General features: G+C 36.5%; 1 protein-coding gene across 1 annotated transcript in view; it reads left to right on the top strand.

Annotated features, from left to right (window-relative positions):
• LOC148954961 (transient receptor potential protein-like) overlaps nucleotides 1-11793 on the top strand; it is a 95530-nt gene that overhangs the window by 71661 nt on the left and 12076 nt on the right. Inside the window, exons 11-12 of the mRNA XM_089105825.1 lie at nucleotides 1-136; nucleotides 3623-4147. The exon at nucleotides 1-136 is cut by the window's left edge and continues 87 nt beyond it. Of these exons, the coding sequence (XP_088961951.1) occupies nucleotides 1-136; nucleotides 3623-4147 (661 nt within the window). The remainder of the gene's footprint in view (nucleotides 137-3622; nucleotides 4148-11793) is intronic.

Genomic DNA, 11793 nt, shown 5'->3' with positions numbered 1-11793 from the left:
AACGACGAACAAGGTGTGACCGAGGACGATATAAACGAAGTCAAACAAGACATTAGCTCATTCCGCTATGAGCTCATCGACATTCTTAAAAAGAGTGGAATGGACACTTCTGGAGCTAGTGCAGCGGAAAAGAACGGTAGGTTCACCTTTCCCCTTTCTTTTTTCTTTTAGCTGGTGACATATCCGCCAGATAAAAATCGTTAAGGATATATGGTACCTTTAAGAATCACCCTAACTCCTCTATTATTAACTTCCATAATTCTTATGCCCAAACTACGTAGAATTGATTGAGCGGTCTTGCCATAACTGATAAAAGATCTGAGCTTTTCTAAGAGATCCGAACAAACGCAGAAAACTACTATGTAAGACCCACTTTTCTAGATATTTTAGAAAAATCATGTAACTTCTTCCGTTTTATCCTGGAAAAGAGATATAAAGTTTTAATAAAACTTACATCATCAGAAAGTGTAAATTTAGTACTTTTGGATAAATGGAACAGAATTTTCTTTTTAAAGTCTAGTAAAGGGCAGTCCCTAAAGACAGTCTAACATACCTCTCAGAAAAAAAAATCTAAAAATCAGCTAAAAAGAATTACCATATGAGCAATTTGGTTCCTTTGGGCGTTCCCTGTGGTGCCACCCGCTTCGATGATGGCTAGTCTCCTAGGTGAATTTGCTGATGGGCCCTTTTTTAGGACGATCAGCTGACCTTGAAGCTCGCAAAAAATTTAATTAAGTCGTATCAACTTAATCTGATTGTTTATCTTCTTCAAAACCGGGTATTACTTTTCTCGTAATCTATATAGCCTGATCACTTCCTCTTGATACATACAACCAACCAGGGGGATCTTTTACTCGTTTAAATTATTTTTATTTCCTACCGGTACGTACGAAATTATCAAACAGATAACACCATGGATATCCAGAGAAGAACCCTAGTCTTAGAAGTTTTATCCACTGAGCCTGAGAAATAAAATTTACTTTTCAGGTAAACTGATGCGGATAAATGCTGAAAAAAAGAAAATCAAATGGGTGAAAATCTATTGAATGTTTTAAATGGCCTTTTTCCTAATTAGTCCGTTTACTGGTCTCAAAAAAGGATTGTCGCTTATTTGAGAAGTATATAAGCCGTATCGTCCTGTGCAAACTTACTTGAACCCATACTTTAAGGTTTTGGGGGATAGATATTCCTACTTCCAGAGCTTTTTCTATTTGCCATCGTTACAACTAATACAAAAACAAGACCTTTGGCATAGAGACCCCAAGAAATTTTGTAGTAACTGTGAGACATATGCCTATGATGCGTAGTGACACTTGCACTTTTATCTCCCGTATGAACACCTAATAGCTCATTTAACGTGGAGCTAAGACACTGACTGTTAATCCCTACCTCATTAACTCAGATCTGACGATTGAGACGAGACACCGAAACTAAGGCTGTGACTGCTTACCAAGTTTGGTTGAAATCCTATTGCCTGTCAAGTATTTAGGTCAATCTCGAAACACCTTCCCCTCCCCCGTTTCAAAACAAAGATTGTATCAGGTGTATCTCTAGAAAAAGACAGTAAATAGTATGGTTTTCATTTCCCACCGAGTCTGGGTTGGGATCTGACGTCCCCTTTCTGGTAAACGTACTAATAAAGATCGCCCCTCCTCTACAGGGCTGAATCGATTTCGGTCTCTGAAAAGAAGTAACTAGGACATATACTGTTCACCTGAATAGGTTTATTTGAGATCTGACACCATCTTTTGACATATTTTCAGTTAATTTGAACTGAGGGTTTTTCTCCTCAGAGATGTCAGTTTTGTCCAGGATTCTCAAAAGACCTGAGAATGAAATTTGTTCTTACTTCTCATCAAGTTTAGTTGAGATTTAATGGTCTCTTAAGACAGATGTGATGATGACAAGAATTTAGTAACCCCTTCCCTATGCGAAGGTAAAGCAAGGTCTGACCCCGAAAAGGGATAGTGTGGGAATCAAAATTGGCTTGACGTCTGATCACGTGCTCTATAAGATATTATGATGACAAAAATTTAGGGCCCCCTTCTCCACTTAAATTTTTCTTGTATGGACCCCTAAAGGCACACCGAAGACACTTAGGGGACATTTGCTTCCTGCCAAGTTTGGCTGAGATCCAACTACTCTCTCTCTCTCTGTTAAGTGTCTGTATGATGAGAATCTAGGTCTTCGTGGACCTAAGAAGGCTGGATCTGGCTTGAATCCCAAAACGGCACAACGTAGAAAAAAGCCCTCACCTTTTATTAGCTTTTGTAGAAAAGTGAGGACCCATTCTGGAAGATTAATGCCGTTCATTCACTCCACGTAAACATGAAATCGGATAAGAACCATGGGTGGTTTAAGCAGGGCGTTAGCTCTGCTTCCCATCAGGTTTGTGTGAGATCTCACAATCTACTCAGGTGGATATCGTGAGTGCAAGAATTTAGAAATACCCTCTCCCTCACCAACCCCGTATAGGATGGATCAGATAGTTTTCATAAAAAAAAAACTAGGAGGCTTACTCTTAATTCCAATCAATTTAAATAGACCTCTCCTATCCCTTTCCAGATATTTACTCTTACTTCCCTTCATTTCGATGGGCATTCGACAATTTACGGAGATCCTCTCCCATTGAGGATAGAATAAGGATGGGCCCCTAAAGGTATAGCTATAATCCCAAACAATAAAGTGTATCAAGTATGTAGTGTTAACCACGCTGTGTAGGGATATATTGAAAAAAAAGGTTGGTATAGGCAGATTATGGTTTAAATAGTATTGCATATACGATTCGGACGATTGCACGGAGATAATGTTGTGTTCTGACAATCCAGATCGAGCCAAACGAAAAGCTAGATGTCCTTCAATTGAGTGGGAAGAAAATTGAAAAAAAAAATATTTGAAACAAATCGGAACATTACGTAAAACTATTGATTTTGCAACGGTACCCAAATTAGTCTTACCATAGTTTTTACTGAATACAAGAGGGAGTAAAAACCTAAGTTTTAAATAGATCAGGGTGAAAGAAGAGGGAACGTTGCTCCGTTGACCTTTGTTTTGGGATGAGTTATTAAAACCAATAGTAGCGAATACAGTCAACAAAAACACAAATCTGTATTTTTTGGGCTCGTAATTTCTCCAGAAAGTGAAAATCATTTCTCGGATTTATGTACTGGCACAGATAGATTTTTGCAGAAAAATAATTGATTTCTTTGTAATTGAAGACATTTAACGGCTCTGGAATCAGTAAATTTAAATTTAGTTAATAGTAGTAGCTTGTATGCTTACATATTGCGTAAGAATTCATAAAAAAAGAGGCTAATTTCACCATACTATTTCCAGGATTGTGTTACTTTTGAATGATAAAGTAAACACTTATTTCTAAGTGTCTAAAGAGCAGGTCAGTAATACTTTAGTAGTTTCCTCCCTCTAAAATACCATAACATTCAAAAGCGTATCATTTTTTTTTTACCTACAGGGGAAACAAGACGTTTGTCAAGTAAAATAAGGTTTTCCAAACATTTTCTTGGAAAAATCATAGCAGGTTTTGTCCCGTGCCTCTTTGTATTAAAATTTTATGTTTGTATTGTTTCATCTGCAATTTTCTATTGCTCTTAATTGTTTTTAGCTGTTGGAAAAAAAGGTCGTGTTCGTGAGCGACGTCTAATGAAGAACTTCCAAATTGGCATGGTTGAAGATGTGATAAACGATATAATATCCAGAGATAGCAGGCCAAAAGATATATTTGGTAAAATTGCACGTGCCATCGGAAATAGAACTACCAAGAGGACGGATTGGAACGCAGTGTCTCGTAGATACTCGAAAAAACGTAACCCTATTGGCCGTAGTGAGACAAGTCTCAAACGTGCCTCTCAACAATCTTTACGTAGAAAAACAGTCGAAGAAGCAAATAATATTCTTCTTCGAATGAATGCTGAGGAGCTGGCAGATTATAATCCTAGGTTAAAAGAGTACACACCAGCAACACGTATTGCTTATGCCAGATTTAAAGGCCGTGCTACCAACAATGTTACCATAATTAACGAGACAAGCCGAAAATCGAGTATAGTGGACTTGAAGTCGAGCATTGTTGACTTGCAGAAAAGTTTAAAACAGGCAAAAGCATCCGCTCAACAGCTTCCTGGTAGAAAAGGTATTTTTGCCCTACGGTCTAAGCCTTACTTTTTCATTGTATTTAAAGACAGTTTTATTTAAAAAAAAATTCAAATGATGATTGTGAAGATGATAATAAGTATGCATACCTTTCAAGAGCAAGAGAAATTCCCCCAAAAGTAGTCTGAAGCTCCACCTAATAAAAAAGTTCGGCAAATTTTAGGGAAAATGCCTTAACTTAAAAAACACTGGGTATTTACCCTCCACAAAGAGATACATTTTAAAATAGCTCCAAGCTAAATCTTTCACTCGAGACTGCATATAAAATTCTTACTTGCTCAACAATAGCAAGCAGCAAAATAATTTGTTTTTAGGTCCTAAGTGTTTCAGTTTTTTTACTTATTTTGGAGCAGGGATCCTTTGGCAAAATTTATGGAGAAACTCTTTAAATCAACCAACACTGGGCTTTTACCCTCTACCTGGAAAAAAGAAAACATAAATTTAAAAAAAATCTTTAAAATCGCCAAATCTTCCAATCATGACTGCTTGTAAAATCGCTATTTTTTCGACAACAGCAAGTTATAAAGGGATTAATTTATTAAGTTTCTTATATTATATTTTATCATCTGAAGCTTCTTTTTTTTATTGATACCTTTATTTTCGCCATGTAAAAAAGTAATGAAATAATGAAATAAACACATAATGATATAATTTTTTACTCATCAGCAATAGGCATATCAAACAGTTCGTGGTGTAACTGTAAGTAAGGAGCGACCCGGCTCAATAGTAACCAAAACTCTAAAAACCATAATTTTGATACCAAAAGATACATCAATAGAATCAGATTTTTATGCTGATTTCAAATATATAATTTTCATTAAGTTTCGTTATACCAATCAAAAGTTACTTGAAAATTTGCCTGAGAAAATTTACCTTATTTTCGATAAAAGTGGAAACAACCCCTAAAAGTCATAGAACTTTAATACCTATTCTAATTAACTGGCCTCTGTGATTCAGGGGTTTGTGATTCGAAAAAAATTCGAACTTTAGCGTAAAAAGCGAGGTATTGCCTAAGGGTAAACTCCCTAATATACGTAATAAAAACATACAAATATAGAAAGTCGTTACGTAAGTTAATTCGTAAGTTAAGTTAGAACAAAATTTCGAGAAAACCATTTAGCCAAAACAAGGAAAATTAATATGTAAATTTCATTCTAATTATTCATGTGCTGTGAGCCAAAATCAAAGCTGCATTAATTCAAAAACATTCAGCAATTAAATAAAAAAACAAGTGTTTTGAGCTGAAAGCAAGGAGCGACATTAAAACTTAAAATGAACAGAAATTATTACATATATGAAAGGGGCTGTCCCCTCCTCAACGCTTCGTTCTTTACGCTAAAGTTTGACTCTGTCAAAAAACTTTATTTTTTAAAACAATAAAAAACTTTAGAGTAAAGAGCGTGGCTTTGAGGAGCGGACAGCCCCTTTCATATATGGAATAATTTCTGTTCGTTTTAAGTTTTAATGTCAGTAGAATGCTTCGTCTGGATTCTGCTGCCCGTATAGGAATTCCACGTTTCATGGCACCTTTCCATGGCAGATTACCAGACTGGTTATTTGGCAGTGTATAATGTAGTCAAACATGTTTTGAGAGTATGATCGTAATAATAATATAATTTAAACAGACAGGTTTTTTTTCTGTTTTTGATAAGAATTGCACAATGAATGTACGTCGTGAGTTCACGTGCACATTTTTCTTAAAAAACTGGTACATTTAAAAAGGGGTAATGAGATTTCCGAATTGGAGTGTAGGATCCGCGAATTTGATGATATTAATGTGGAGAAAAAAAGAAAAGGGTTTAGCATTTGCAAATACTTCAATGTGTTGTCAATTTAAAATAGTTTAGAAATAAAAAAAATTAACAAGAAATGGCTGAAAAGTGTTTTGGGGGAGATGGGGTGATTGTGTACGGTATTATACACATGTGATGTTTGGAGAGTGTTGTCAATTTAAAATAGTTTAACGTTCCTTCCTTCCCCCATTTCTGAGAGCAGGGGAGGGGGAGGTCAATTTTTAAGGGAAAATAAAAAATACTCAGAATCGAAAATAAAGCGTGATCTGCCTCAATGGGAAGGCTCAGTGGCCCTCCGTTCCCCCATTTCTGAGGGCAGGGGAGAGGGGGTCAATTTTGGAGGGAAAACCAAAAATACTCAGAATCGAAAATAAATGGAATCTGCCAAAAGGGCAAGGCTCAGAGCCCCCTCCGTCCCCCATTTGTGAGGGCAGGGGAGGGGGGAGGTCAATTTTGGAGGGGAAACCAAAAATGCTCAGAATCGAAAATAATTTCCATTGGTCTTAGTTTTTTTTAAAGAAGCTCCTTATTTCTAGTTGAAAATGCTTATTTTTTAATTTAATTGGGAATGAAAAGTCAAACTCTAACATAAAGAACAAGGTATTTCGGAGGGGGTAGCTAACTTCATATACGGGATAATTTCTATTCGTCTTAGTTCTTAACAATGTTCCTTATTTCTAGTTGAAAATGCTTATTTTTTAATTTAATTGGGAATGAAAAGTCAAAGTCTAACATAAAGAACAAGGTATTTCGGAGGGGGGTAGCTCACTTCATATACGGGATAATTTCAATTCGTCTTAGTTTTTAACGATGCTCCTTATTTCTAGTTGAAAATGCTTATTTTTTAATTTAATTGGGAATGAAAAGTCAAAGTCTAACATAAAGAACAAGGTATTTCGGAGGGGGTAGCTAACTTCACATACGAGATAATTTCCATTCGTCTTAGTTTTTAACGATGTTCCTTATTTCTAGGTGAAAATGCTTATTTTTTAATTTAATTGGCGTGAAAAGTCAAAGTCTAAAATAAAAAACAAGGTATTTCGGGGGAGAGGGCAGCTCAATTCATGTACGGGGTAATTTCCATTCGTCTTAGTTTTTTAACGATGCTTCTTATTTCTAGTTGAAAATGCTTATTTTTTAATTTAATTGGGAATGAAAAGCCAAAGTCTAACATAATGAAGAAGGTATTTCTGAGGGTGTAGCTAACTTCACATACGAGATAATTTCCATTCGTCTTAGTTTTTAACGATGTTCCTTATTTCTAGTTGAAAATGCTTATTTTTTAATTTATTGGGTGTGTAAAGTCAAAGTCTAACATAAAAAACAAGGTATTTCGGAGGGGGCAGCTCAAATCATATACGGGGTAATTTCCATTCGTCTTAGTTTTTTAACGATGATCCTTATTTCTAGTTGAAAATGCTTATTTTTTAATTTAATTGTGATGAAAAGTCAAAAGTCTAACATAAAAAAACAAGGTATTTCGGAGGGGGGCTCGTTACTGATATTGATATTAGTGCGTAAACTACAAACTGACCAAAATATCCAGAACTTTTTTTTCTTATAGCCTTGGCTTTGAAGACATTTCTTCATCTTAATTGGCTTTACAAATATCATGCAAAATAAACTAGCCTAACAGTCATTGCTTTGTCAAATTTTGAGCAAAAACAAAAGGATTGTAACACCTGATTGCCCCGTTGTCCAACATTTACCTTGAGAATCGATGTTGTTAGCAGAATTTCAAAAGGATCGTTTATTAGTGCTGGCGTATCTCATGACGATGCTCCTTATTTCTAGTTGAAAATGCTTATTTTTTAATTTAATTTGTATGGAAATTCAAATTTCGAGCATAAAGAACAGACCATTTTAGAAAGAGGTTCGTTACTGATATGGAAATGAGTGCGTAAACTACAGACTGACAAAAAAATATACAGAACTTTTTTTTTCTTGTAGCCTTGACTCTGAATATATTTCTTTATCTTAATTGGATCAATAAATATCATGCAAAATAAACTAGCCTAACAGTCATTGCTTTGTCGAATTTTGAGCAAAAACAAAAGGATTGTAACACCTGATTGCCCCGTTTTCCAACTTTTACCTTGAGAATCAATGTTGATAGCAGAATTTCAAAAGGATCGTTTATTAGTGCTGGCGTATCTGATGACGATGCTCCTTATTTCTTTGTGAAAATGCTTATTTTTTAATTTAATTGTGATGAAAAGTCAAAAGTCTAACATAAAAGAACAAGGTATTTCGGAGAGGGCTCGTTAATGATATTGATATTAGTGGGTAAACTACAAACTGACAAAAATATCTAAAACTTTTTTTTTCTTATAGCCTTGACTTTGACGACATTTCTTCATCTTAATTGGCTTTAGAAATGTCATGCAAAATTAACTAGCCTAACAGTCATTGCTTTACATGCAAAATAAAAAACTAGCCTAACAGTCATTGCTTTCTCGAATTTTGAGCAAAAACGAAAGGATTGTAACACCTGATTGGCCCGTTTTCCAACTTTTACCTTGAGAATCGATGTTGTTAGCAGAATTTCAAAAGGATCGTTTATGAGTGCTGGCGTATCTGATGAAATAAAAATGCTTATTTTTTAATTTAATTAGGGTGAAAATTCAAAAGTATAACATAAAAAGAACAAGGTATTTAGGAGGGGGGGCAGCTCACTTTATATACGGGGTAATTTCCATTCCTCTTAGTTTTTTAACGATGCTCCTTATTTCTAGTTGAAAATACTTATTTTTTAATTTAATTGTGATGAAAAGTCAAAAGTCTAACATAAAGAACAAGGTATTTCGGAGAGGGGCTCGTTACTGATATTAATATTAGTGCGTAAATTACAAACTGACAAAAATACACAGAACTTTTTTTTCCTATAGCCTTGACTTTGAAGACATTTCTTCATCTTAATTGGCTTTAGAAATATCATGCAAAATAAACTAGCCTAACAGTCATTGCTTTGTCGAATTTTGAGCAAAAACAAAAGGATTGTAACACCTGATTGCCCCGTTTTCCAACATTTACCTTGAGAATCGATGTTGTTAGCAGAATTTCAAAAGGATCGTTTATTAGTGCTGGCGTCTCTGATGACGATGCTCCTTATTTCTAGTTGAAAATGCTTATTTTTTAATTTAATTGTGATGAAAAGTCAAAAGTCTAACATAAAAGAACAAGGTATTTCGGAGGGGGTTCGTTACTGATATTGATATTAGTGCGTAAACTACAAACTGACAAAAATATCCAGAACTTTTTTTTTCTTATAGCCTTGACTTTGAAGACATTTCTTCATCTTAATTGGCTTTAGAAATATCATGCAAAATAAAAAACTATCCTAACAGTCATTGCTTTGTCGAATTTTGAGCAAACAAAAGGATTGTAACACCTGATTGGCTCGTTTTCCAAGTTTTACCTTGAGAATCGATGTTGTTAGCAGAATTTCAAAAGGATCGTTTATGAGTGCTGGCATATCTGATGAAATAATTTAGGTCGTATGATCAATTTAATTTATTTTTTTTAATTCAGTAGTTTTTCAGTAAGGACACTTGATATCCTAACAGTGTTTAATTCAAACTTTTACCTTGAGAATTGATGTTGTTAGAAGAATTTCAAAAGGATCGTTTATGAGTGCTGGCGTATCTAATGAAATAATTTAGGTCGTATGATAATTTTTTTTTAATGCAGTTTTTTTTAGTAAGGACACTCGAGACAACACGCACACAGAGAGAACACACAAACACAGATACGAAACACACATATAGACGACACTTGCATAGAGATAACACACACAAACAGAGACAATACCCACACAGAGACGACAGACACACACACACACAGAGAGATGACACACACACAGAGAGACGACATACTCAATGTGACGACTTAAACATAGAGACAACACACACACACACACAGAGAGAGACGACAAACACACAGAGACGAGACAAATAGAGAGACGACACACACACACAGAGAGACGACAAAAACACACAGAGACAACACACACACACAAAGAGACGACACACACACACACACACAGAGAGATACGAAACACACAAAGAGACGACACACCCACACACAGAGACGACACACACACACACACACACACATAGAAGAAATACGCACACACAGACGAAAAAACAAACAGAGAATACCCGAAAAAAGAGACCACACACTCACATCGAGACGACAAACGCACCCACACACAAATACAACACACACAGATACCACACACTTACAGAGACGGCACAAGCACAGAGACGATACAAACACACACAAAGACAACAATCAAAGAGACATAACGCACACATACACAACACACACAGACATAGATAATACACACACATAGAAACGACACAAGCATAGCTAAGACACACACACAGCGACGACAACACATAGAGACGAAACATGCACACAGACGACACGCACACAGAAAACAGCACATACACACACTCACACACACTCACATAGACTACACGCACAGAGCGACTACACACAGAAATAAACGACACACACAGAGAGAGAAGACACCCGCATAGAAACGACACATACACACACACACACACACAGAGAGAGAGACGAAACACACATAGAGACTACACACACACACACAGACCAAACACACACAAAGAGACGACACATGCACAGGGACGATACACGCACAGAGACAACACACACACACAGAGACGACGAAACGCAGACATAGTGACGACACACACACAGAGACAACAAAAACACACAAAGAGAATACACACTCTTAGAGACGACGTACACAGTGAGGGCACACACACACAGAGATGATACACACATACGGAGACGAAACACCCATAGAGACGACACATAAACAGGGAGACGAGACACATAGACAAGAAATGACAAAAACACACAAAGAGATGACATACACACACAGATACGAAACACACATAGAGACTACACACGCATAGATACAACACACACACAGAGACAACACCCACACAGATACAACACACTCAAAGAGACCACACACACACAGAGACGACACACTCAAAAGTGACGACTTACACATAGAGAAGACACACACACAGAGACGACAAACACACAGAGACGACACACATAGAGAGATGACACACACACACACAGAGACGACAAACACCACAGAGACAACACACACACAAAGAGACGACACACAACACACAGATACTAAACACACAAAGAGACAACAAATTGACAGTGACGACACACACACACAGAGTCCACAACAGAAACAGAGACGACACATCCACAGAAATGACAACCACATAGAGACGACACACGCACAGCCACGACACACGAACAGTCATAGTGAGAGAGATATCCAAAAAGTTGGGTTAACCTAGGTTCACTTAGAGTGGCGCACGACTCTGCCTCAAGGGGAAGGCTCAGAGGCCCCTCCTCCCCCCATTTCTGAGGGCACGGGAGGGGGGGTCAATTTTGGAGGCAAAACCAAAAATACTCAGAATCGAAAATAAACGGGATCTGCCTAAACGGTAAGGCTCAGAGGCCCTTCGTTCCCCCATTTCTGAGGGCAGGGGAGGGGGGGGTCAATTTTGGAGGGAAAACCAAAAATACTCAGAATCGAAGATAATTTCCATTCGTCTTAGTTTTTTTTAAAGATGCTCCTTATTTCTAGTTGAAAATGCTTATTTTTTAATTTAATTGGGAATGAAAAGTCAAAGTCTAACATAAAGAACAAGGTATTTGGGAGTGGGTAGATAACTTCATACACGAGATAATTTCCATTCGTCTTAATTTTTAATGATGCTCCATATTTCTAGTTGAAAATGCTTATTTTTTAATTTAATTGGGAATG

Source organism: Artemia sp. Qi Xiang Cuo, chromosome 2 (assembly GCF_049724085.1).
Source record: "Artemia sp. Qi Xiang Cuo chromosome 2, ASM4972408v1, whole genome shotgun sequence".
NCBI lineage: Eukaryota > Metazoa > Arthropoda > Branchiopoda > Anostraca > Artemiidae > Artemia > Artemia sp. Qi Xiang Cuo.
The sequence above is the reverse complement of the archived record's forward strand: the minus strand, read 5'-3'. Positions and strand labels throughout refer to the sequence as shown.